This window comes from Podarcis filfolensis (genome assembly GCF_964270895.1).
Source record: "Podarcis filfolensis genome assembly, chromosome: 6".
Classification (NCBI taxonomy): Eukaryota; Metazoa; Chordata; class Lepidosauria; order Squamata; family Lacertidae; genus Podarcis; species Podarcis filfolensis.
In genome coordinates, this window is record NC_139609.1 from 30,539,605 (window position 1) to 30,566,491 (window position 26,887).

General features: G+C 46.6%; 2 protein-coding genes across 5 annotated transcripts in view; one reads left to right on the forward strand and one right to left on the reverse strand.

Moving 5' to 3' along the window:
- Positions 1-8,022: 8,022 nt before the first annotated feature.
- Positions 8,023-12,129, reverse strand: CCN1 (cellular communication network factor 1). Its single transcript, XM_083620075.1, has 5 exons — positions 10,784-12,129; positions 10,206-10,422; positions 9,478-9,825; positions 9,072-9,274; positions 8,023-8,952 (listed from the first exon to the last, which is right to left on the reverse strand). Exons 1-5 carry the CDS (start codon positions 10,844-10,846, stop codon positions 8,653-8,655), a joined length of 1,131 nt encoding a protein of 376 aa, XP_083476201.1. The 5' UTR covers positions 10,847-12,129; the 3' UTR covers positions 8,023-8,652.
- Positions 12,130-12,716: 587 nt separating this feature from the next.
- The window catches only part of DDAH1 (dimethylarginine dimethylaminohydrolase 1), a 127,874-nt gene continuing 113,703 nt past the window's right edge, over positions 12,717-26,887 (forward strand). For 2 of the 4 annotated variants that reach the window (XM_083620743.1, XM_083620744.1), the window contains exons 1-2: positions 13,412-13,566; positions 19,681-19,778. The gene's annotated coding sequence lies outside the window, so the exon portion shown is untranslated. Of the gene's footprint in view, positions 12,815-13,244; positions 13,567-19,680; positions 19,779-26,887 lie in introns of those variants that run through there. The other 2 variants (XM_083620742.1, XM_083620741.1) reach the window with 2 other exon arrangements.

Sequence of the window (26,887 nt, forward strand, 5' to 3'; positions counted from 1 at the left end):
CTTCCACAAATATAAGATATACAGGATTTAAAACAAGGTGATAAAAACACCAGTCATTCATATAGTAATAAATTCATCCCAGCTGATAGAAAATTAATGCAGATAACATCAGCAGTAATAGCAACATCATAGCTCATCAGATGCCTAAGAGTAGACTTCTCACCCATGATTTCTATAAACACGGATGCCTTATGGCTTCCCCTACTGCCAGTAGAAATATAATGTTAGTATTTGCTCAAAGCAACACATAGTATATTGGGGAAGCTAAGGCCTGGTAACCGCTCCCTAATATATTTTGGATGATGGCATTGTTGCCAGTTGGTGCCCTCATTCTGATGCATAATGTGCAGCTAGGTACACCAGATACAGACAACTCCTTTGTAGAAACTCCCTCAATTCTAGGCCTTCACCACCACAGCAGTCCCAGAGGCAGCAGGAAACAAGCCAGCCCTGCTCATCTAGACAACTTTATTCTATATTTCTAAGCTGACAGAAGGAACTGTGCAACATAGCTTTATTAATTCCTTCAGCAGAGTATCAGCTAATTGAAAAGAGATCTCCATGTGGAGACAACTGCTTTAACCAGCTTCCAAATTGGTGTCATGATGCCTCGTGGTGTTGCTGTGTTGCACCTAAAACCAGACCCTTGGCCCAAGGGTAAAATATTGAAGAATGGATTATACTTACCCCAATCAGGACATTCTGAGCAATTACTTTTCCGAGAAGGGATGTATTGCCACTTTCTTTAAAACACTTGGAACATGACCCTCCCTCAGTGATGCATTAACAACCTCTGGCGACCCGTCGGTCCTTTCCAGCCTTGCCGTCCTAATCAGCTGGGATGAATAAGGGTCAAACACACACATAGTTGGCTGCACTCCAACAAGAATCTTGTCCGCATTCTCAGGCGAAACAAGCTGAAAGATATGAATAGAAACCTGATAACAGAGAGCAATAAATACCACCGGCACACTTTGTAAACAGCCAAAGCCGGAAGAGATGCAAGCCGTTATCTGGGAAGTGCTTTGCAGGCTGGTCATAGCAAACTTCCCAAGTTCTCTGTGTTCCTTAGTCTTCCTCCTTGCATTCTGTTCCGGGGTTCAGTTGTGCAATTTAGAGTTGCGTGGAACAGGGCGGCAAGGCTGTAATCCTCCCCATCTGCTAAAATAATGAATTAGGAGACTACAGCTCCCATCATTCCTGGCCATTGTCCATGCTCAATGGGAGTTGTGGTCTAAAGACTGAAAGGCACCACCATATTGACTACACTTGAGTTGGACCATCTAGTCAAACTCAGTAGTATCATCATCATCTATAAAACTGATAGAAACAGGAAGTGACGCCATATTGAGTGGGGCAGGGAATGGAGTGGGAGGGATAGAGCTAAGAAAGGTGTTAGATCTGAACTTCCAGTAACACACTAAAACGCTATCCCTTGGGAATTCGGGACTCTTTGTGACGATCCTGGTATTTTGGGGGCAGTTGGAGGGTATGCGAAATATTTCAGAGTGTGGAATATTACAAGTATTGCAAGGTTTAATATGTGCACACAGAGAGTTGTCATGTTTGTGAGCAAGACGTTTAAGATAATTACTGCATTGCCGAAACCAGGGTGGGCGAAGGCTGGGCTTCATGTTTTTTCCTGTTTATGACAACATAAAATTCTTCGTGTAATTTGTAATCTCGGAAGAAGGAAACTGCAGGGAGTGGGGAGCATCCTTGTTATTTACTTATGGATACCAGATTGACACCCAGTAATAAATCATTGTGCTTCTTGAGCTGACATAATCTAGCATGCTCTCTTGAGAATGTTTCCAGGCTTGCCTGTTTTGCTGTAGCACAAGGGTGGCTCCTTGTGACTTCCAGCCAATTCAGTAAAGGGAATAGAAGATCACAAGAAAGATGGGTGAAGTAATGTTCATATTATTTTAATTCAGGCGGTTTTGGACTACAACTCCCATCATCCCTTGATATTGGCCATTCTGGCGGGGGCTGGTGGAAGTTGTAGTCTTCTGCATCCTTTCTATCAACCATTTACAGAGTCATAGACTATGCCAAGTTAACTGACATGAAATCTGGGGATAACCTCTGAGCATGCAAATCCGAGGACCGTAAAGCATGCCAAGCAACCCAATATCAGATGTGATAATACTGTAGCTATTTTTTTTTTAAAGGCATGAATCAGGTTGGAGGGAGGGAGGCTAAGGGACTTGGTATACTGTTCTATTGTAATACGGTAAATGTGAAAGGCCTTAATCAACCATGGATAAAAAGTAAAAAATATACACGCTCACTTAAAAACACACACAAACAAACCCGGGAAATTGTAGTTGGGTGAAGCTGATGATATAATGTCAGGGACTGGGTGGACGAAGAGGAGTGGAGGGAGACACCAGTCGGGGAACCCCCAAGGGAAACCCTAGAGGAGGAAGGCTCAGAGCCAGGGGATTGGTGGTGGGACACTGAGGAGAGGTCAGAGGAAGAGGATTGGGAGAAGGTGCTGAAGGGGCAACGGGGTTTAGTGAGCAGGAAGAGCTGGTGAAAGGGAGCAGTTCAGACTCCGAGGCTGAAGCAGAGGAGGGGGCTTAAGAGGCCGCTGAAGAAGCCAGGGACTCTCTTGCTCCTGTTGCAACAAGCTCCCTTTCCCCCCGGTCTCCAAGAACATGCAGAATAATGAGGAGGGCAGAACAGAGACCAGAGGTGTGCAGACACAGATTGAAACTGCTTGGGAAACATTCAGGAGAGGAGGAGCCTTAGAAAGAGTGGAAAGCGGGAACCTTCAGTCCTGGCAACTGCTCCACAGGGGCAAGACTTGCTGGGAAGTGTTGCCGTTTCCTTGAATAAAGACAGAGATATCCCCCTGTGGCTGTGGAGGCAGACGTTTGGGGCTTCTATACTGCCTTTTATGGTGTACCCCGGCTGGGATGGAGGAGGTGCCTCTGTGGTGGCTGGAGGCGGGTGGGGAGAAACAAATGATGGGAGGGGACTGCATATTTCACTGGAAAGTCCCTTAATTTTGGATGGTATTTTAAGCCCAGTGATGAATGTAAATGAAATGTCTCTCTGGGACTCCACAATGTTCTCTGCGTATTCACAGCTGACCTCGGAAGGGACAGAGCGCTAGTAGAGCTAAGGGATCATTTAGGCACCGTGAGAGCAGAAGTAGCATCATGTCTCTCATCTGTAAAATGGGAGTAATAATCCCCTACAACACAGACTGTTGTGTGGGCCAGCTCAGTTAAACACTGTGAAGTGTTGTGCAGTCTAAAACTGCTGTATAAATAATTATCTGCAGTCACAGTCCTAGCTCAGAATAGATTGCTTTTTCCTTTCTCTTTTCTCCATTCTCAGTTTTACCATTGAAAATGGGACCTTGCAATTTGTCAGGCAACTGGAAGATTAATAGGATCTTCTGCCCACAGTTATGTTGCTTTCACTCCTTATCTCATTAGCCGGGGTTGCCCATGGTGTAGGGGGATATAAAAAGGCAGGGAATTTTTGATATCTGTAACCCATCTGGAAGCCACTGAAGATATTGACACTGCTGGGTCTTTGGCTGCATAGAAGACTTCAGGAATGGCAATTGTGAGAATTTTCCCGACGAGAGGTTACGAAAGAGCTTGAACAACCAAAGTTCGGCAAACTGCAATTTCTGTAAGCCATTGGATCGTCCTGAAACATTCTGCCTTTTCCAGTGTAATGTCTTTGGACTTAGTAACCCCACGGAGGGAGGCATTCCAAGAATGCTTTGTTGGTGTGTGTGTGTCATCCACGTGGATTTTCCATGGGGCAACCTTTAAAGGGGAGAGGAGCCATAGTTCAGGGGCCCTCGCCTTGGATGGAGAACAGCCCAGCCTCAGTCTCTTTCATCTCCAGTCCATCAGGTAGCAAGCAGGGCTTGGAAATGCTTCTACCTGAAACCTCCCAGAGTTACTTTCAATCTGTGCAAACAGTGCTGTGCTTGAGATCAACCAGTTAGTCTAATAAACTAAGGCAGTTTTGCATGCCAAATTCCTGCTGGCATCAGCTTACAGGATTTTCCACATATTTCTACAGACTCCTTCCCCTCTGCAGTCTGCAGCAGCGTTCTGTGGTGGCCCTTAGACTGTGAGAGAACAAGCCTCAACTCTGAGCCCCCAACTGCAGATTCCTACCTGTGTATAATAATTCTTTCTTATTTAAGAAACAGTCATGCTGCCTCTGTTAACATCCAGGAAAAGAGCAGAAGGACAAGGAGAAATACTGTCAGCTGCCCCTGAGCTAGAAGGGGCTTGATTCAATGTGATGCACTGCTCAGGTGAAACACCGAACAGAAATACCTGGTGAATTCCTGTAACTTTTCAAGGAACTGCTGGTTGCAAACTCGCCACTCATTTGAGCACAGGAACGTCTCCGCACAGTCACAGGAAATCAGCTGGCAGGTGTATCAAAAAAGCAGTTCATTGTCCATATACCCACCGCCCTGCTCCATGAGGAAAAACAACATTTAGTCCTCTTTTAACTAGTACATTGCTCCTTCCCGGGATTAAATAGGAGCCTGGCCAAACATGCTTCAGTTAGTTTCAAACCTCCCTTGTCAACAAAAATATTGTACAGACAAGTTCAGATGTAGCTGCGACTGGTGGCCAGGTGGTACTTAAATTCCAAACCAGCTCAAGATTCGAATGCCTTGCGGGGAGAGGAACATGACTGAGCAGAGATAAGGAGAGCTGCCATTAGAATAAAATAAAAAAGTGAAGTGGAAGCTATGCTTATCGAGACCCTTGGCTAGTCATTTGATTGTGACGTGTTACATTTATTAGTCGAACGCACACCAGCAATTTGGTGGTCCGTTCTTGCCTTAGACCTTCGTAGAAAATGAATGTATGAATGAATGCATGCGTGGTGCTGGAAACCATAGCTGATGTCTCCAGGACGGTTGCGAAACTGTAGCAACACAGCTCCCCCATGTGCATATGATGACAGATGTGAAGCTGTGAGGAATGCTAGATTTGAAAGGGAATCCTGGGTTCAAATATCCGCTGAGCTTTTTTAACCAGCTGTCTGCCTCTGCCAAAACTTCCTCACTGGACTGTTATTTTAAAAGAATAACAACTCCACGTTGCCCAGGGATCAAATTAGACCTGCTTGATCAAGCTGCAGTGTTCAGCTGATGGCTTATCCATATAAGAAGTGCTTGCATGACCCACACCCCTTTTATTTTGGGGGCACCTTAGGGCAAGATGCTCTCGGTGGACCTCCCACTGATGTTCCCACCTGTTCCTTGTCACTACGGCCCATTTGCTACATCTCCCTCTGGCCCCAGCCTGCCCCACCTTCCAGAGAAAAGAGGACAAGGCAAGCAAATATTTATTTTCCTTCTCATCATTCCTCTCCCTGATTGTTCACTTAGAAAGTGCAGGTGAACAGGTAGTTAGAGCTGCAAGAGCAGGAGACTCCAGGAATTGGCAGTGGGCCTTCCCACTTCGCCATGGGCCTTGGCAGACGCCCAGCCATGCCAAACTCTTGACACCAGCCTTGTGTTTAACAATTGCTCCACCTCAAGAGCCTCTTGTACATATAGACTCACAAGACCTGTCTTGGCAAATCAGGCCAGCTCATTTCCAAAAGAGAACAGTTAAATGCATCTGGAAGCTTTTAAGGAAGATTGTGTACATCACCCAGAGAGCCCTGGCTCCGGGGAGACTCAGAAATGCCGCAAACAAACAAAAGTCTTTCCTTACTGTGCTTCCTGAATGCCTGGTGTTCACAGGTATGCTACCTCCGTACGGGAAGGTTTAATTTAGCTGCCATGGCTAATAATAACCATCGGTAGCTCTGTCGTCCATGAATTTGTCTTGTCTCCCCTCCCCCCCGTTTTAAAGCCATCTAGGAGCTAACCAACCAGTCAGGACCTCAAACCCTCAAGGCATTACTGTAGACCTACAAAATGGATGATTAGCAGTGGGTGTGTTGAGGCTGCGCACGGTGCTCTTATAATCCCTTGGGAAAGTGTCTCCACCTGGCTGGATCTAAAAGCAGCCATTGAATCCCTTTTAGCAGAGTTTTCTATAACGTAGGTGCGAAGAGAAATATGAACAAGTGGGCCCTTCAGGAAAGTGTTAGTGTGGAATGCATTCCAGTTCAGCATTCCAGTCAGCCAGCCATGCCATTCTTCAGAATGTTCTCTTCTATTTCCCCTCCTACCGGACATTTTTATACAACCCTGCCCCCAACAGCTGCTTTGGGGTTTCCCCACCTTCTAGTTTGTTTTTGAATACCAGGCCCTCCCTCTCTCTCTCTCTCTCTCTCTCTCTCTCTCTCTCTCTCTCTCTCTGTGTGTGTGTGTGTGTGTGTGTTTCTGTAAACTTCAAGGTTCACCCAAGCCTTCTATTCTACTTCCCACTTGTATGTGGGTGGTACCATTTGGCTGCATTGAGGCATCAGCACTCATAGCTGAACATCAGAAACCGAAAGGATGATACAGCTTGAGCCAAAGGGTTTCCAAAGAATTGTAGAGTCGGAAGGGGCATGCAGTGCAGGAATCTTTCACCCGGCGTGGGGCTTGAACCCACAACCCTGAGATTAAGAGCCTCATGCTCTTAATGCCAATTTGGCCCAATTTGTGGGTTAAACCACAGAGCCTAGGACTCGCCGATCAGAAGGTCGGGGGTTCAAATCCCCACAACAGGGTGAGCTCCCGTTGCTCGGCCCCTGCTCCTGCCAACCTAGCAGTTCGAAAGCACATCAAAATGCAAGTAGATAAATAGGTACCACTCTGGCAAGAAGGTAAACGGCGTTTCTGTGCGCTGCTCTGGTTTGCCAGAAGTGGCTTAGTCATGCTGGCCACATGCATGTACGCCGGCTCCCTCGGTCAATAAAGCGAGATGAGCACCGCAACCGCAGAGTTGGCCATGACTGGACCTAATGGTCAGGGGTCCCTTTACCTAAGACTAGGTATATAGCATTAGTGTGAGCTCTGCTCGCCGAATGGCCTTGCACGAGTCCCAGTCCATCAGCTCTAAGCCCCCTAACTATGAATGGAAATATAAATTAGCTTTGTTGCTGGATTGTTGAGGATTGATAAATTATGGACTGAAGCACTCTGAACACCAGAAAATAGGATTGAAATTGTTTAGACCTTGGCTACACACCTAGATCCACTTCCTTGGGAGGAAGCCTCATTAAACTCAGTTGAGACCAGTAAATATAAGTTTGCGCTTTCTGTTCGTTTTGAATAGTTCTGTTTCCTTTACTCTCTTTGACATTACATTGTAGGGGGGTGGGGAGAGAAGCAGAGGCAAAAGGAGAGGCTAGTTCTTGGCCTGCTGGAAAAATACTATGAATTCCTAGCATTCTTTTCCTTTTTAACAACATGTTTACTTTTAATCACCATGTTATTTAGGATTAACACAAGTAATTGCTTCAAGCTCATTTAAGTTTGAATTTAGTGAAAGCAAACTACCTCCTTTCCCCCACAAACAAAGAAATGTATTCATCTGCAAGAAGCAGCAGCAGCAGCAGAAATCCTTAAAAACACTAGCAACAACCTATTTAGCTGCAGAGTGAGTACTTTGCATTTTAGAGAAATGCCATCAATAATGAAAAAATACTTTGGCTTCACGGTGTACTTAAGAATCAGTATATGATTTGATTTAGAATCCTTAAGAACTGACCTGGAATAAGCACAATGCTGTGTTTAAAGATTACAAGTACAAAGATATGTATAATTTAATCGAGCAAGAGTTACTAACTTCTTTGGTAAAATGATGGCAGAACTAAAGTAAGTCTAACAATGCAATGCTATACATGTCTATTTATAAACCGCACTGAGTTCGATGGAACTTACTCCCAGGTAATACGTGTGTATAAGACTGCAGCCTCAAAAGCCAATGCTGAACATGTTTAGTTGAAAGGAAGCCCTCTAGTGCTAATAGGTTTAGTGAGACTTTAACTTTTCTTAGAAATTGCTTCCCATAGCCATCTAAAATTCCATAAGCATCTCCTGCTTCCCTAAATCAACACACCATATTAAAAATGAAATTAGGTAAATATTTCTTTATTAAATGATTAATTTCATAAATAAATTCTCTTAATTCATTGAATATAAAATTAAATCATTTACAACTTATTCCAGTATTAGGGATTTTTTTTCCTCCAAAAAAACAAAAACAAAAAAGCTACATTTTGATAAATAAAATATTCAGCTTTAAAAAGAACCGATTTCTGTTTGTGGGTATGAAATATATAGCTGGTGCCTATAGCTGCCATAGGCGAGGACTCCAAAAGTGCCCACCATAGGAAGGAATGTAACCTCGAACAAGAGTTTGGAACAACAATTAAAGCATGATATTATGTTGAACAGTAAGAAAATGAAGGTTTTCATAACCGGAACAGACGGACAAAGTATAAACAGATCAGTTACAAACAGAAATCGGTCATCATGAAAGTGCTCCAAAATGAAGCAATAAGATTGCTCCAGTACTATGAAGCTTTAAGTATGCTCAAACTGTTGCATTAGTATCCAGTTGCACAGTGCATTTTGTGTGTGTCTCAGTGTTGCCCTCCAATGGACAAACGCACCACTTCCGTAAGAGTTCATTTCTCCACTGTTACTTTAAAAAAAAAAAAAATTGGAGCAAGCCTTCTGCTCAAGCCTGCACAAATCACAACCTAGTCCCTAAATTTGTGGATGTCATTGAATAGCCGGTAATTAGGATAGGCCTCGTTTGCATGGGGGCAGTTGTAGTTGCATCTGCAAGACTGGATCATCATGACGTTCTTAGTGAAGGTCTCTCCGTCGTCGCAGCGGAAACGGATCTTGACAGTCCTGGTCTGCTGAGGCGTGCAGCATCTGCTGTCCACACATGAGCCACAGTACTTGGGCCGGTACTTCTTTACGCTGGAGCAACCTGCGTAAGTGAACTTGACTGGCTCTTGGGACTTCTTGGTCTTTGTGCATTTCTTCCCCTTCTGGAAGGAAGAGATCAACAGCGTAAGTTAGGTTGCAATTCCAGCCAAAAGGCTCCCTCCACCCAAAAAACGACTTGGGAATTGTTGTGGGACGGTAAAGGGGGTTCTATTGTTTTTACCTTTAAGGAGTCGTAGCTGGGTTGTCCGCAGGGTCTCACTTCACATATCCTGGTCTCTTTGACTAGTCTGCAGTCGGGATTATCGTTGGTGACTCGGGTGGAGACGCCCGTCCCACAGGTCTTTGAGCACTGGGACCAGGAGGTTGTCTGCACAATGCACTTTGGGTTCTCAAAGAAGTGAGTGCGTGGCTCAGATTCAAAGACTAAAAAAAAAGGAGCGGGGGGGGGAGAGAAAAGAACAGTATAAATTTCTCATTCTTACGAGCTCTTTGTTTCTCTTCTCATCAACATGCATAGCAAAACACTGTAGACAGATAATCCCCCACACTAAAGAATTTCCAGTGGTAATCCCCCCTCCCCCTTCCTGGCAGAAGAACAACATGACCCTGGTCATCTTAAAACTCACCGGGTAACATTTTCAGCCCTCCTTTCACGATGGCTATGAGCTCATTGTTCCTGGTTAGCTCTCCTTCGGAAGCATCCCGACCAAACTCTTTGTCCATGAAACCTTGCAGGTCATCCAGGTTATCTTTGGAGTCATCACAGACCCATTCCTCGCAGCACTGGCCAGGGACTTTCACTAGCCTTGGGTTAGGGCAGCCCAAGTTAGGAAGGGAGAGTTCTTGGGGGCACAGCGGGATACAGCCAACCGCTCCATCGATGCATGTGCACTGGTGCTTGCAGTTGGGCTGGAAACTTTCTCCGTTCTGGTAGATTTTGGAGTTGTACTCACAGGGTCTCCCTTCTGATTGTGCTGTAAAGATTAGGAAAGAGGAGAGAATTGTAAATGGGGGCTCAGTCTGCTGAAGCAGGGTGTGTGTTTCTCCCCCCCTTTCTTTCTGCTCTGTTAAATTCGATTTATGGTAAAGTTCCCTGCAATCCCCAAGAGCTCTAGGCTAGAACAATAAGTTAGTCAGGAATCACTTTTCCTTATGCGCTGTTAGTGCAGCCCAGACATAGTGAATTGCATTCCAGACTGTTGAAGTCATATGCCCTTTTGCCAATCTACCAACAACAAAGCATAACCATACATGGACTGAAAATTACTAAACTTCACCGCTACAAGGACTGGTTGGTAATATATATATTTATATATATACACTTCAAAGGGAGCCAAAGCCACAAGCTTTTTACCTCTGCAGATCCCCTTCGGAGCTGTGGAGCTGGCGCCGAAATTGCATTCCAGTCCCTTGGTGTGATCGCAAGGCTGCGTCTTGCTGCAGTCCTCGTTGAGCTGCTTAGCACAGACTTTACAACATCCACAGCCGTCCAGGACCAGACCGACTCCTGGGGCACATCTGGGGACCTCCAGGGGGCATTGGCAAGCAGCTGGGCAAGAAGAAGAAAGCACCTGGGGAGGAGAGACGGATAAAAACGTTTGGTGAGACACAAACAGGTACAACTAAGCAAAGCAGGAAACAGTCGGCCTGGCCTCCCTGCCATAAATGCAGACCAAAAACACAGGCACGTCACCTTTGATCATTGCCACTTCAGAGCTCAAGTTCCTTATATTTCTGTGAACTGGCAAGAATACATTGTCCTCACTTCCCTCGCAACAGGCGTGCCGGCTGCCTCTGCCTTCTCCCAACTTAAGTATATGCCTCCCCAAAGCCACACTATATCTTTTTTAAAAAAATAAAAACCTTTCTGCCCACAGCAGACCAGAGAAGGCAAGAATCCACAGCAAATGAGAAAGAAACGTCCACACCTACCCTGTTTACTAACTGAAGGAGTGCAAAAGCCAGGACGAAACAGCTGGTTCTCTGAGAGTTCATCTTCGGTTCCCTTTTTTTTAAGGCGAAGGATTTCGGGTCTCTTTTCTCCCTTCTTCAGCCAGAAGCAAACTTGAACAGAGAGAGAGGGAGGGAAAGTAGGACCTAAACAATTTCTCGGTGTTTGTCTGAGCGAAGTGGCGGTGACTTTTTGTTTTAAAGAGAGAGTCGCGAGTCCTGGAAAGCCTCGGGGGCTCGCCTTGCTTCTCTTGCGGGGAAGGCGGAGAGGAGGACCCGGCTGCTTTCTCTTGGCTCCCGCTGCTCGTGGCGCCGCGCACTTTCCCGGGGATCCCTTTGCCGTCTGAGGAGGCTCCGAGAGGGAGCAGCCTTATATAGTGTGCAGGCGCCGCGTGCTGCAGCTGCACTGACGTTGAGCGTTCCAGAATTCTAAAGCACCAGGAATTGTAAGGCATCTCAGGAATGTTTCCTTGGCGCGGTTTGCATCCAAGCTCCGCCCTGTCTAAGCTGCACTTTTTCCCCCTCGCCGTCTCACAAGCAAGAAAACAGGTTCTCCCTCCCCTCCCCTTTCCAACGCTTTTAAACAATCGCGGAGTTATAGATTGTAATATCGCAACACGCACTCCTCTCCTTTTTTTTTGGTGGGTGGGTGGTAGAAAATATTTTGCTTGGCTATAAAGATTTCTTCTCTTTGCCACCCCCCCCCGAAACTTTCCCCATTTGCAGCCTAGGAAACAAGTGCGTTAGACGTATTGTCCCGGTGTGTTTGCTAAATAGCTTATATGCTATTGAAGATTAAAGAGGAGGGGGGGTTGAGGGGGAAGGGGAAGAGACATGCAAATTTCTTAAGACACTCGGATTTGATCTAATAGTGGAATGAAAAGGTGTATCCCTTAACTAAGACCCAGATGGCGTCGTTTAAATTTGTATATATTTTTTTTGAATGGGGCATGGGCAAAAGAAATTACTCCCCGTTGTTTGGACCGGTTCCAGGGAGCGGGGGTGGGTCCTCTTGTGCCCTTAAGTTTTTGGGTTATGGATTATTATTTTTACCTTCGGTTACCTTGATCTCGGAAGCTCCGTTTCCGCTATTTGAGGTCATATCAAGCAGAACGTCGTCTCCAGCAGCTCCCTCGCCCTGCAGCTATTAATTAACTTTTCTGGGTTTAATTGGCACATTTCGATGGCTCGAAAAGCAGCTAGCCAGACCTCCACGCTGCAAATGTTTCCAGCTTTTCAGGGAAAAGGGTCGGCTTTTCTTATCTCTCTCTCTACCTTTTAAGCCGATAATCTTTAAACTTGGGATGTTGCTGCAAGAATTTCGGGACGCTGAGAGTAAACACACACACACACCCTTTCTAAAGGTCCCTTTTATGATTCTTGATTCTTGGTCCGTCTTGAAGGGGGCTGTGATTGTGTGTGTGTGTGAAATCTGCTTCAATAAAAGCAAAATTGAAAGTGGTTCCTATGGAACAATGAACTCTCCGTGACCTTCCCCTCTAGCGTGGAATGATAAGCAATTAGAATAAAGCAGCGCCTACCCTGCACGTCCCGGCTTAGCAGTATTCAAATAATGTTTTTGTTTTTTGTTTTTTTTACTATAATGTGGAGAATGTTTTGAAAGCTATACAGATGATAAACCATATATTGCAATACACCTACGGCGTTCTGTTCAAAATGCGTAAAAAATAAATAAATCCGAATGTTCCTTATTGGCGCTTTAATTACGCGAAAGGCAAACACTTTGGTGAACGTGGGCTCCCATAATAAGTCATTTAAAAGCGATGGCGGGCCTTCAGAACACGCCTTCCTTTGCAAGCCTGTTGTTTATGGGTTTTGGGGGTTTGTTTGTTTGCTTATAGTATTTTCCTCTTCGGTTAAGTTTCTTTCCTAATGCATCTTCTCTGGTTTTAGGATTTGGGTTTTTTTTTATTATTATCGTGAAGGGCACGACGACGACACAGAGGTGTTCCTAGCTTCTGTTGTGGCGTCTTTCAACCCTCCTTCATCGCCGTAAGTATTTCCAGATGGCGATTCAGACACCAGACGTAACAATATTTCCATATTTGGTCGAGCAGTAGTCCGCATTTTCCACATTTTTCTGCACTGTTACCCAACCACAAAGCATTCTTGACAGCTTCAGATGTTGTTAAATATAGACTTCACTTTTGTTCCCAGGGCAGGAAATTCTTCGGAATTCTTGGTGGGGTGTTTTTCTTCTCCTCTCTACACCCCCCTTTTCTCTCTCCCCCCCCCCCCATCCTTCACGCAATCTACCTATTATGGTTTAGGAGGAATTGCATTGTGGCTTTGCTGGCCTGTTAGTGACAAATACATAACTTAGAAGAAATATCCCTTGCTGGATATCTTATTCCTCTGGGGAGGGGAGAGGGGGGGTTGTTGCTGCGCTTAACTTTTAATAAAGCAACTATCGATTCCGTCTGATTTCCAACCACAGAAACGTGCTGCTCCCAAGCAGAGAGACCATGTAGCAGTGGGGGGCGGGGGGTAGGGGGGGAGAGAGAGGTTGTTGGAGGCGATGCGAAGGGGGGGAAAGCAATGTGATCGACCTGGCCGCCTCCCATGGCCATACGGGTTGTGTCTTATATGCGCTATTCGACGCACAGAGGGTGGCCCGTGGCGGGGAGGGGAGCGGACCCCTCGCCAGCCCCGCTGCTGCTTTGGAGCAGGGCAAACCCAGACGGCTCGTCGCCGGGTCCGCACACAGGGAGGCGTTTCAGAGGGGCTGGGCGCGTGTTTCCAGGGTAAGTTGTTGCTGCTCCTGGGTCCTAATTGGAGGTGCGGGGTGCGAGTGTGAGTCTAAGTGAGAAGTTGGGGGCAATGTTCGAGGAATAATAAGCAGCTTTGTTAAATCCTGCAGGGAACTTCAGAAATGACAGAGTGGCTGTTGTTGTTAGGTGTTTTTTTTCCAAGGGAAAAGGGGTTGGGTGTCTCTGCAGCCAGGGAGGTAGAACCAATATAATGGAGCCCTGTGTCCTCTGAGGGGGGGCGGCGGGTTGAAGCACCAGCTTGCAGAAGCAGTTTCCACGCACATATACGGTTTCCCTGTCTCTCCCCTTTGACTAAAGGACTACACATGTAGCTCAGTTGGTACAGCGTGAGGCTCTTAATCTGAGGGCCGTGGGTTCGAGCCCCACATTGCAGGGGGGTTGGACTCTCGGTGGTCCTCATCCTCCCTTCCGGCCAAATATGGGAATATTTTCTGACTAGCTCCAGACACCTCCCCCCCCCCTCAAAAAAAGAAGAAGGAATAAACACGGGGTTGGGGTAGCATAAAAGACCCGTCTTTTGTGCATCCTTCAGGAGGGAATTCTCCATCCCTCTATCCCCACCTCATCAGAAGACAACATGAGGTAACCATCTGTCCAAAAAGGAATTGAGTCCAGGGTTACGACGATTGCGTTCCCCAGTGACTGTTCACCGGAAAGGCAGAAAACTTGTTTCAGTAGCTCGTGGCTCCCCCCACCCCTAAAAAATAAAAAAACCCACACCTGTCATAACCGATGGGGGGTGCGCGTGGGGGCCAGAGAGGAGCCGAGGTGTGTTGTGGCGCCGCCTCCCATTTGCTCCTCGTCGGATCTCAGGAAGAAAGTGCTGAGTGGGGCAGCCAGGGAAGCTGCCTCGTCACTGTTAGGGAGAGTGGGGTTTCCCTCCCCCACCCCTCCTCTCTCTTTGCCCTCTGCAGCCGGGGTGGTGGGGTCGGATCCCTTCCCTTGCTGCCTGGCCTTTGCTTTGGGAAACCGACGTAGCAGAGGTGGGGGCTTGGGGTGGATGGAGAGAGAGAGGAGATAATTGCCAAAGTGATTTCCGGCTCGAGCTAAACAAACTCCCGAGGTTTCCAACCCCGATCCATATTTGGTGAAAGTCTTGAGGAGTGTCGTCATCCGCTAGCCACCCCCCACCCCGCAGGAGGACGACGATGATGTAGCCGAAAGGGTAGGCGTAAGGCGCGTCCGGCTCTCCTTTTAGCAAGGCGAGCTCATTTGGGGTCGTTGACCCTGCAGCGTTCCAGAGATCCGGATCACTCGGGAATCTCTGGGCACGTGTCCCGAGCCTTTCCTAGAGAGGGGTTTTTCCTCCCTTCCGCGCCGTCGAAGATCCTCCCCGCGCAGCTCTGCGTGCGCTCTGCCTCGCTTTGCTAAGCCAGCAGCAAACCGGGTTAAGGACTTGGTACCTCGGGGCCCTTCCTGCAAGGGACATAGGAACCAACTCCTAGAGGACGAGGTCCTTTTGCCTCACTCACCCCACCCAATAAAATATTCGAAGGGTGGGGCAAAGTTAACAGGCACTGCCATTCAAATGGGGTGTGTGTGCCGCTTCATGTGATCAATTAATGTGGAGGGTGGATTACCTGAGGCCTCCCCCCCCCCCGAATATTTTATTCAAGTTGGCATCCCTGGCAAGGGATGCTTGAGGTGGGGGGAGAGGGAGAGATTAGCCATGCAGGCAACTTTAGCTGGATTTGGCAGTCCTTACTGGCCAGAGGTGGGTGGTAGGAGTGTGGTGGTTTAACTTCCTTTCTTAAGGTTAGGTTAAAAGGCACAGATTCTAAAATTGCCAGACTGGCTTCACATGCGACCAAGAGGAAGCGCATGGGAGCGTCGCTATAGATAAGGTCACTGGCCAAGCGGTGGCCAACCTGAGAGGTGCATCTGAGGAAGCCTTGCAATATTACGGAGGGTGCTAAGGCCTGTTTCTAGGGCCGTACACCACTGCAGAGAATCCGAGAGTAGGCCCCAGTATTTTCTCTGTGGCGCTTCGGTGCACCGCTCTTAGATCATTTGGTTGCCAGCACAATCTATTTGTTGGCTCTGTTCAAGCCATAGAGCAGCACTTCCCAAGCCTTTTACTGAAGTCTAGCCTAAGACATTTACCTGCACGTCCTATTCATTTGCTTAAGAACTGGAAAGCTGCATTCCCGGAAGCCGGTGCAGTCCTATGTGCGCATGGGTCCTTTCGCCCACATCTAGCCCGGCACTTTACCCTCAGTGTTTCCTGTGGATGCTCTTTTGCCATGTCTGCACCATCCATTTCCCCTGGAGTATCCTGGGAACTGTGGGTTGTTGTGGGTGCTTGGAATTGTAGCACTGTTAACTCGTTTCATATTGTCTCCTGTGAGCATCTGTTGCAAGACTGTGTCAAGGTCACTGTAACTGCAGAAATGACTGCATGGTGCACCGAGGCATAGACCCTCTAGTGCTGTGAAAAAATGTCCCTAGGTCCTGATTAGCTACAGGAAATACAGGCCTTTTTGTAATAAAAGTTGGTATCTGGCTTTGGTTTGATGGCCCCCAGTTGCAAAACCCACATGTGCCTGGATACAGCTTGTTGGTTCAGTAGCTAATCTTAATGATTAGTTAGTATTAGGGTGGGAGCAATCTAGTTCTGTTATTTTCTATTCTGTACCTGACTTCCTAAAATTATCTCTACACTGCTGGCCCTTTTTCAATTGCCCTTTCTTGGTCCTGGGTTTATAACCTCCTTAATGAAGCATTGCATTTTTGCTGCTGTGGCTTTTTGGAGTAAACTTGGCTCTGAATCTGGATGCTCGGCTCCATGCGACTGGATAAAATGTGTGGGCTTGAGGCTCAAAAGACAATGAATGGGACTGTTTGGCTCCTGTTTTTGTGACTCCCAAGGTTGTCAAGATAAGAGCCTGAGTTTCCCCTGGCTCAGCTTGCGGAGCTACAGGTTTGATGGCCATATTACCTGGCAGGGTTGGTATTCACCCTAGTCAATGATCATTCAAACATCCCTCACACCAAAGGAACTCCTGGGAGCTCCAGGTCTAAGGGCACCCTTCCAGGAGAATCCTTTATATGGCAGCAGGATGGGATGAGAGCGAAAGGAAAGACGAGATAAAACTGATAAAGCTCACCTTACCAAACCTATTCCCACATATTTTCTTCCCCTAAGGGAGCTCATAATTTCTTTCCCTCTTGGTTTGCCCCCTGGCTCTATCCCAGTAAATGTGATATCAAACCCACACACTTCACACGGTCCCATTGGGAGCCTCTAAAGCAGGGGCTAGTCCGTGCCATTTTACAGTCCTGAGCTGAATTTTAAGGAGTTGAATCCCGCAGCTACGTAAATGACTTTTGAATTCAGATTTCCCTGTGAGCATTTCTCAGATGCTTTTCTGTTGCAGTCTTTTCTGCAGTCTGTACCTTAGAGAATGAATCTGCTTCTCTCTAGACACATTAGGGTAGCATACATGTATATATATTTTCCTTCAAGATTGCTGATTGCCGTTATGTCGTTAAGGGGGTTTGTCCCACAGAGAGAAAGAGTGTAAAAGAAGATTGGAATGATTCTGTTTGTTTCTAAATGAAAGCCGTACAATTCCTCCCAGACAGGAGGCAATGTTGAACACAATCAATTGCATTCTGTTTTGATCTGAACATTTCTGCCCGAGGAAAAGCCTTGCATTCGTGTATTGTAAGCATATGCCAGGGCTTCTATAGCAGTGGTTCCTAAGGTGATTCAGCTGCAACTACAGGTGCTGCCACAGGCCATGCATGGTGAATTCAGGACCAGCCTTTCAATATTCTCTTTGATCAATGGAGCAAATAGTGCTCCGCTGAATTGTGTAGAGGAGAGGGGTAGGATCTGCAATTGTAGGAACCAATCAGTTGGAGGGGTGGCTTTTCTTCTCTTCCACATCCCAGGCCTTGTTATCCTGAGGCAGTGGGCGATCTCCATCAACGTTTCTTCTTCCTCAGTCCTTCACCCATCTATTCCTACATTTATCTCCCATGAGCCCAGTCACTTCTTGCCTCTGCTTCTCCTCCTCCATCCCATAGTATAGGGATGACTAACCTGTGGCCCTCCAGATCCTGCTAGACCAGAGTTTGCCAAACTTGGCCCTCCAGCTGTTTTTGGACTACAACTCCCATCATCCCTAGCTAGCAGGACCAGTGGTCAGGGATGATGGGAACTGTAATCCAAAAACAGCTGGAGACACAAGTTTGGGAAACCCTGTGCTAGACTCTAGCCCCCATCAGCCCCAGTCAGCATCACCAATGATGGGAGTTGCAATCTACTACCATTTGTCGGTCCACAGATTAACTGTACACTTCTTGGGAACAAACTTTAAATAGATTTCAGAAGTTCAACACAGAACATCTTTGCTCCTATAGCATGAAGGTGACTTTGCCCCTTCACACACACCCCTCTTCCCCAAATAATAATTCATAATTCTCGTCATGGAAGGAAATCCTAATGTTTGGCTTGCTAGCACCAGTTGCATGCCTGGTTTATGATGCTTTGGCTGGAGGTGGAAACCAGAATTCCAGCCGGTCTTCTTGGTCAGCCAGGGCTCATGAGGCAGTGTTGTGTGCTGTGGGTTTCTGCCGTGCTGCACTGACTTCCTGGAGTAGCTTGCAAAGACATGACAACATCAGCAGCAGGAGCTGACTACAGACCACAGCATAAACACAGCAATATGGCACGTGGACTTCAGAAACTATCAGATAAAGTTGCCCCTTCCTTGACATGCCAGGAATTGAAGCTTGAACTTCTAGTACAGGCTACAATGGGAGAGAGCAGAACTTGACCCTATTGTGCCCTACTGGCTCGTCTGAGTTTCCTGTGTTCATTTAAGGACAGTAACTCAACCAAGGAGCATCTATTGGGGCCAAGGTTTCATTCTGCATGAATGCCCTGAAAATATATATTGAGAATGGAGATGGATGGCAGTCATGTCCAAAGGCTGTCTAAATGTTCTCTTAGGAAAGCTTTTGCTCAATGGAAACACCTTTTGTGGTGTTCTTAATGTTTCCAGATTCGAGTTTCTCCTTCCTATGTCTTTCATTCTTCTCCTTTTCTCCACTTTTGGTTTCTTCCCTCAGCCCTACACTTTTCTGCATTTAATGTTTGTGCTTACCTTCGAATGGGCCTCTCCTGCTGCCTTTGCCAGACCACTGGTTCCTGCAGCCCTAAATCATCCCTTCAGTAGTAAATGTCTTGGTTCCGTGACTCACAAGGGAGGTGAAAAGCTGGGGAGGGGGCCAGCTAAACATGGAAATGCATAGAGAAGAAAGCGGAACTGAAGTATGACCTCAATGTTTAATGTTCAAGTGGTTTCAGGTTTTTGCTTCCTTGGTTTGCACAAAGTTAACGCAGTATTCTTCAGGAACAAATAGACAAGTCTACATTCCTTGTGCAACAACTGTATAAACAAGGCCTGCTAAGAACAGGTTCTGGGTGCTTTTTCAGTCCTTTGGAATAAAGATGTTCTTTCATTCCTGTGCCTCTCCTTTCTTCTTCTGCTGTATCTTTGCAGATCTCATGGTTCATCTTACCTACAGAGCCTTTTGGAACTTCCTGTCTCATTTGCTTATTTTTCTTTAGGGAATTAAAGAGAGGGGGGTGGAAATCTAACAGTTACCCTGGCGTTATTCAGAATTGGGGCTTCAGGACTGAAGGTGGATGTTGAAAAATGTTTCATTTCAAATAGAAGAGGTGCAGGGGCTTGAGCAGGAAAAGCTGTGTTGCTTTTCCTAGAAGAAGCCCCATCCCCTAATGTGGTTGTGGTTACTTAGTGGTGAGGAAAAGGTCCTTGGTACTTGCTCAACAATACTCACTTTTTATTGTAACCAGTGCGGATGGTGCTGGCATTTCAAACCACTTCAGAGGCCAAGCCAAGCCCTAATCAGCCCTGAACCATATATTGGAAGTGAAGAAAATATGTACTAAATTGTGCAACTTTTTTCCAATAATGTGGAATCCAAATAAAAATAAAGGCAGATTTCTAAGAGCCAGAACAGACAAAACGTTTTCATGTGGTGGTGAAAACATTTATGTGTGGTGGTGAAAAAAACCTCATGAAATCTTTATGCTGTTTTTCATCTGAACAGGAGAAGGCTATTGTGACTGACCTGTGAACTTTTAATAACCCGTAAAATGACTGGACAACGAGGGACATTGGAGGGACAATTGCAAGCTAAACAAGAAGGTGAGACTACTCAGCTTTTTGAAAGGTTATTGACTTCCTTATCACAAGTTCTGGCATGGGAATTTCTGTCTGATGTGTGTTTCTGTGTTCTGAAACTCTTCTGAAATCAGATAGAAGGAGCATAGCTGGGCGATGATGATGAGATCACTGAGCAATTACATTTGATATGAGCATTTCTTTGCTGCATAGCATGACAATCTTACCGTATTTTTCACTCTATAGGACGCACTTTTTCCCCTTCAAAAATGAAGGGGAAATGTGTGTGCGTCCTATGGAGCGAAGACGCCATAGCCCCATGACCCTCTCGTGGCTGGAGAGGTGACGCGCGGCTATGGCAGGAGCCTCTATAGCCGCGCATCACCTCTCCAGCCGGGAGAGCGCGCGTGGGGCTAAAGAAGCCATAGCCCCGCGACCCTCTCCCGGCTGCAGAGGTGATGCGCGGCTATGGCAGGAGCCTCTATAGACGCGCGTCACCTCTCCAGCCGGGAGAGCGTGCATGGGGCTAAAGAAGCCATAGGCCCGCGACCCTCTCCCGGCTGGAGAGGTAACGCGCGGCTATGGCAGGAACCTCTATAGCTGCGCGTCACGTCTCCAGCCGGGAGAGCGCGCGCGGGGCTAAAGAAGCCATAGCCCCGTGACCCTCTCCCGGCTGGAGAGGTGACACGCGGCTATGGCAGGAGCCTCTTTAGCCGCGCGCCACCTCTCCAGCTGGGAGAGCGCGTGCGGGGCTAAAGAAGCCATAGCCCCGCGACCCTCTCCCGGCTGGAGAAGTGACGCGCGACTATGGCAGCAGCCTCTCCGCTGCGCCTTTCCGCTGCTCCCTGACCTGCTCTTTGGGGCTGGTGGTGGGCTTCCCCCCGGCAGCCCCAAAGAGCAGGTCGAAAGGAACCTGAAGCCTGGAGAGCGAGAGGGGTCGGTGCGCACCGACCCCTCTCGCTCTCCAGGCTTCCAAGGTAGCTGCCTGAACACACCTTAAACGGCACCTTGTTTTAGAGTGGGAAAACGGGGGGGAAATTCTCCCCCTCTCTGTGCAGCGCCTCCTGCCGCTTCGCTGAAGGGGCGCTGGGCAGAGAGGGGGAGATTTTTTTTTTCTTGTTCTCCCCCCTCTAAAACAAGGTTCATCCAATTGTCCGATGCGTCCTATGGTGCGAAAAATACGGTAATTGAAGCACCTAGCCTGTTCTTATACACATTTACTCATTAATGAAAGTAGCATTCTGTTCCTTGCTGCTACTAAGTATATACACACCAAATTTCAACTTTCTTGAGTGCCTAGAAGCGTCTTAGCTATTTGGGAGGAACAGTTTTATCCCTCATTTTCAGGAACACCCTTGTAGTTGTCTCCCTTTTGGACTTTTTGAGTAATCTGCATGTTTTGGGCAACCTGAGTGCCAAATATTCACCTTCTTTGTTGTCAATAAGTACCTTAACCATTTGGGGTGAACTTTTGAGCCCCCTGTTTTGACAGAATAGTGTTTTTAGCTTTGGATTACATATGTGCCAAGTTTCAGAGCTCTAGATCCTTGGGAACTTTTCTAATAATTTGGATATCCAAATTATTGGACACAAGCGTGCAAGACTCAAATCACCAGAACCGGTTGAGACGAAATCAAGAGACCAAATAAATGCAAAGGAAACACAAAACGAGTTCTGCTATAACTGCTAAATTTTAGTTACAGCCTCAGTATGAACTAGTTTCAATTTAGCTCCAATGTGCAAGTAACATGCTACCTTGGGATGTGGCTTTGTGCATTATGCAGAGGCTTTGAAAGGAAGCGGGAGCACTCTTAGTCTTCTGCACTTCAGGTTGATGTGCGAAGGAGGAACTCAGGCTTCTTCCCCGCAAAAAGACGTGTGATCTGTCTGTGGCAGATGTTCAAGTTCCCCTTTCATTAAAAACATGGGGAACATGAAAAGCAAAAGGTTGATTCATGCTTTCATCTCCCCCATACTTGCCACAGGCAAAGCTTCTATATGCAGAAAGATATGCCAGGGCTGATGATGGCTGGTGTGTGTGGAGAGATCATCTAGTGCATTTGTGAGCAGCCGCCAAGGATGTAGAGGCAAATAATGGCTGAGTCCATGCATGGTGTTAGTGACGTAATTGTTTCGCATGGTTATTTGCAGAAGGAAGCAGCATATGGAATGTGTGGTCCTTTCCCTTTATTATTATGCCTTATTTTATCTAGGGTACTTTTAGCTCCCTCTTTGTTAAAATAAATCCTGCAGCGGAAACAATATCACAGCATATGTTGAGGACTATAATCATGGACACAATAAATAAACAACGAACCAATTCTAAAACAAATAGCAAACAGTAAATATCGATCAAATCACAGATCAGTTCAGCGAGCTTGCAGTATGCGTAACTTTTTGTTGAACTTTTGTTACGTCCACTAGGCTGCAGAGGCCAGGAAACAAACTGGCTGTCCTCTTCATGGCTTGGTAGCAATCAGTAAAGACTGCAACATGTATAGCAGCGGAGGAGGTGCTGAAGATTGGGGGGCCGGCAGAGCACATATGGTGTGTATGCGTGATGTCACGCGTGTGAGAGCGACGTCATGCACGTGACATCATGTGGCAGCTTCAGGAACAGCTGGGGCCTCCTTTCACATCAGGAGGAGGAGGAGGAGCTGGCCACGGCTCCACACTTAGCCTCCTCTCCCCCCTCCCCCGATCATTCAGGGTATTGGAGGACCTGTGCCCCCCAAATATTTTTTGGGAGGGAAACATAGCTGAGCCCCCACGAGGTTGTGCCCCTGTATAGCAGCAAGTGTGCTGCTGGCCACATGTTCCTGTAATGTGTGTTTCTGTTATGCTTTTACCTGTGACAGAAGGTGTTCTTGTGATAGTTGCCTTCTCATGATCATCAAACCCTTTTGCACCAAACTATCTCCTACAATCTCACCAAATCCCTTTGTCCTGTTTTATGCCAAAGTCAATCATGTTTGCTCGAGAATGACTCAGTGGCTTGGATCTGAACTTGTTTTTGGTTTGTTAATGCAAGGCTACACCCTAGTTTCCACTCATTGCCTCCTCCCAGAGCCGCTACCTGTGCCACACTGTTCCAGAGGGTCTCCCAAATCCTTAGAAATGGCTCTTTAAGAGGGCACGGGAGGTGCAGCAAGAAGGAGAGGGTAGGAAAGTGCCATTGTGCCATCAGATGCATTGCAAGGCTACCAATTCCATGATGCAGTCTGATGCTGGAGAAAATATGCATGATTGCGAGTGATTCAAAACCATTAATACATGCAGCCATGAGCCTAAGTAGTATCTTGGTCCTAAATTGCTTTGAACAAAGGTAAAACGCCAGAAGAGTGCACATTGAATTTTAATTTGACTTTCTGCAAAAAGTCACTGTTGGGGTTTGGATAATGGAAGTGGAAGCACACTTTTCTTCTCTACATTTTGCACATAACTTCCGCAAACCTGTTAACAGATTTTGCTTGCAGTCAGGATTCCAGATTCTTTCGTGAATATGTGAGCTAGTTGCCAGCTCCAGTACTCCTTTTCTTGTATTTTCCCTTAAAGGTTCTTGCAATGTGCTATATCTTAAATGTTTTCATCATCTTCTGAAGTTCATATAATGCTTACATTAATATTTTTCCCACTTCTATATGACCCAAAAGCGTGTTAGGCATTTAGAGAACAAAGCGAGAAAGGTGCTGTCCTTTCTCCAAGGAGCTTAGAATCTAATTTTACACATGACGGAACAACAAGGCCATGGCAAACAATAGGAGAGATGGGGTGAAAAAGAACAAAAGATCCAGCACGCTAGGTAAGCTTCAGTCATCCATTCAAAGAGCAAAATATCACCATGTAACTTAGGTGACCGCCTGCTCGCAAAATAAAAGCCACATAGCCAGAGCAAAGAATTAATGAGCACCCCTTGTGCGGAAAGAGGTCTGCGTGAATTTTAGATTTAATATCGCAATCCGAAGAATGTGCAAGTTAGTCAAAGCTGAAAGTCTGAGAATAATTCTAGCTTTAATAAAATTATCACTTGTGTCAATGTTATTTATATAGACGTCCCCCCTTTATCCTCCCTTCGTATTCATAGAATCCACTGGATAGATTATAAAAGCAATACATAACTGTACTAAAAACAGCAACTAAAAAAATAGAACAATAGAAAAAAATGCCTTAAAAGCTATGATGTCAACTATAAATTCAGGAAAATTGGATGGTTTTGGTTTGGTGCCCAGTGAAAGGCTCCAGGTGAACTTCTCTAGGAAAGGAGTTTAAAAACTAGGTACTCTTTCTGGTAACACCTGCGTAACTTGTGATGTGGGAGAACTCAGAGAAGGGCCTCAACTGCCAGTATTAATTGGTGGTCAAGTCCTTGGTCCAGTGCCATTTTATTGGGAGCAGGTGGCACTGTGGTCTAAACCACTGAGCCTCTTGGGCTTGCCAATCAGAAGGTTGGCAGTTTGAATCCATGAGATGGGGTGAGCTCCCGTTGCTCTGTCCCAGCTCCTGCCAACCTAGCAGTTCGGAAGTATGGCGGTGCAAGTAGATACAATAGATACCACTGTGGCGGGAAGGTAAATGGCATTTCCATGCGCTCTGGCTTCTGTTGCGCCAGAAGTGGTTTCGTCATGCTGGCCACGTGACCTGGAAAGCTGTCTGCGGACAACAATGGTTCCCTTGGTCTGAAAAATGAGATGAGTGCCACAACCCCATAGTTGCCTTTGACTGGACTTAACTGTCCAGGGGTCATTTACCTTTACCTTTTACTAATGCCATTTAGTATGTTAAAGGTAAGAGCCAGCATCGCGAATTGTGCCTGAAAAGAAAGTGGGAACCAATAAAGCTCTTTCAAGATTGAGAAATACATTCATCCATATTTTGTGGGATACCTTAACTGCGTCAAAACTGGCAGAGAACTAGTCTCCTGCTTCCACATCAGTACAGCCTGGGATGATGATCAATGGAGGTCTATGTGGAACAGAGCGGTCCAACTTTTCATGCCAAGTGGCTTGCAAGGGTACTTCAACAGGGAACTCGTGGGCCCACACACTGCCTCGTGGAGGCTGTGTGGGGAACAAGACCAAAAGTGAACACACACACACACACACCAGCCCTCATGTTGCCTTCCCAAAGCTGGCTAAGTGTGGCGCTGGGCTTTAGGAAGGAAGCACGGGGCGCTGGCAGGGTCCTGGGAACCCCTCCCCCGCTCCTTCCCAAAGCTGGGAAAGTGCTTTTACATGTACGTCTCAAGGTAATTTACAGACATAGTCTATGGGACAATGTGGCTCTTGGCTCAAAAAAGGTTAGCTACCTCATATCTGGTCCCTCATTTCCAGGAACTGGAATGCAGAAGCATACATCTCACTGAACATGGAGGTCCACATATTTGTGGGGAAATTTCCAGAGGATTCTGCTGACCTCATATCCTATGAGTTAGTTTCTCTCCCAGGCCATATAAGTTCCAGTCAGGAAGGGGGGAGGGAATCCACTGACGCAGATGTCACCTAAACCGACATAGCTTTCGTTGTCACAATGACTACAAATAGAATTTGGTCATTCAAGCAGTCGACTGAACAAACATATAGGATGATCAAACTGCTGCTGTCCTAATTCAGAAAAAAAGCTCCTCTTACCTATGTGGTTTGGCTAATTTATCAACAGGAGACAAGTGAACAGACATGATGTCACTCTTATATTCATGGAGGCATTCCAGGAAACCTTGGGGTCAACATACCTGACTTATTGACGAATGATTTTTTTTTAACACACACACCGACCACAAAGACCCCCATTTAAATTAGTATTTAAATTATGCCTTCTGGTTTTATTTCAGTGAGAGTATAAACCATGTGCAGATAAACTAAATATGTAGTCCTCCTTATGTTGTCATGCTGGATGTAGTGATTGTAGAGTCGCTGATCCTTGCCTAAGCTCTTTGCATGGCACCTTAGCATAGCAATACAATGGAACCTCGTGTTACGTACCGTCCTCCTTGCGAACGCTGCAGGTTACGAGCTCCGCTAACCCAGAAGTAGATGCTCCCGGTTGTGAACTTTGCCCCGGGATGTGAGCGGAAGTCGCACGCCGGCAGCGCGGCAGCAGCGGGAGGTGCTATTAGCGAAAGCGCGCCTTGGGTTATGAACGGTTTCAGCTTAAGAACAGACCTCCGGAACAAATTAAGTTCGTAACCAGAGGTACCACTGTATTGTCCCCAGCAGCAGAGTTTAAGCGCAGGGGAAAGAGGCAAAGGGAATTGTAGAATCATAAGAGTTGGAAGGGACCCTGAGGTTCATCTAGTCCCTGGTTCCCAAACTTGGGTCTCCAGCTCTTTTTGGACTACAACTCCTATCACCCCTAGCTAGCAAGACCAGTGGTCGGGGATGATGGGAATTGTAGTCCAAAAACATCTGGAGACCCAAGTTTGGGAAACACTGATCTAGTCCAACCCCCTGCAGTCCAGGAATCTTTTGTCCAACATGAGGCTCATACCCATGACCCTGAGATGAAGAGTCTCATTCTCTACTGAATGAGCTATTAAGTCCCATTATGCAAATGGAAGTCCACTCGCGCAAAACTGGATGTCACTTATGACTGTGTCTATTAATTTGTCGTATTTCTTTTGATATGGGCAATGGGTTCACCAAACTTTTGGAAGGAGTTGCACATATCACTTTTTTTATGGAGTAACCTTATTTCAAAAAGAAAGGGGATGTTGCTGTCAGTGCAGCTTTTCCCATCACAGACTGAAGCAGAAATCACTTAGAAGCTTGTATTTTATGCTTCATTACCTTCCTTTCCGAGGGACGCGGGTGGCACTGTGGGTTAAACCACAGAGCCTAGGGCTTGCCGATCAGAAGGTCGGCGGTTCGAATCCCTGTGACGGGGTGAGCTCCCGTTGCTCGGTCCCAGCTCCTGCCAACCTAGCAGTTCGAAAGCACGTCAAAGTGCAAGTAGATAAATAGGTACCGCTCCGGTGGGAAGGTAAACGACGTTTCCGTGTCCTGCTCTGGTTCGCCAGAAGCTGCTTAGTCATGCTGGCCACATGACCCGGAAGCTGTACGCCGGCTCCCTCGGCCAGTGAAGCGAGATGAGCGCCGCAACCCCAGAGTCGTCCGCGACTGGACCTAATGGTCAGGGGT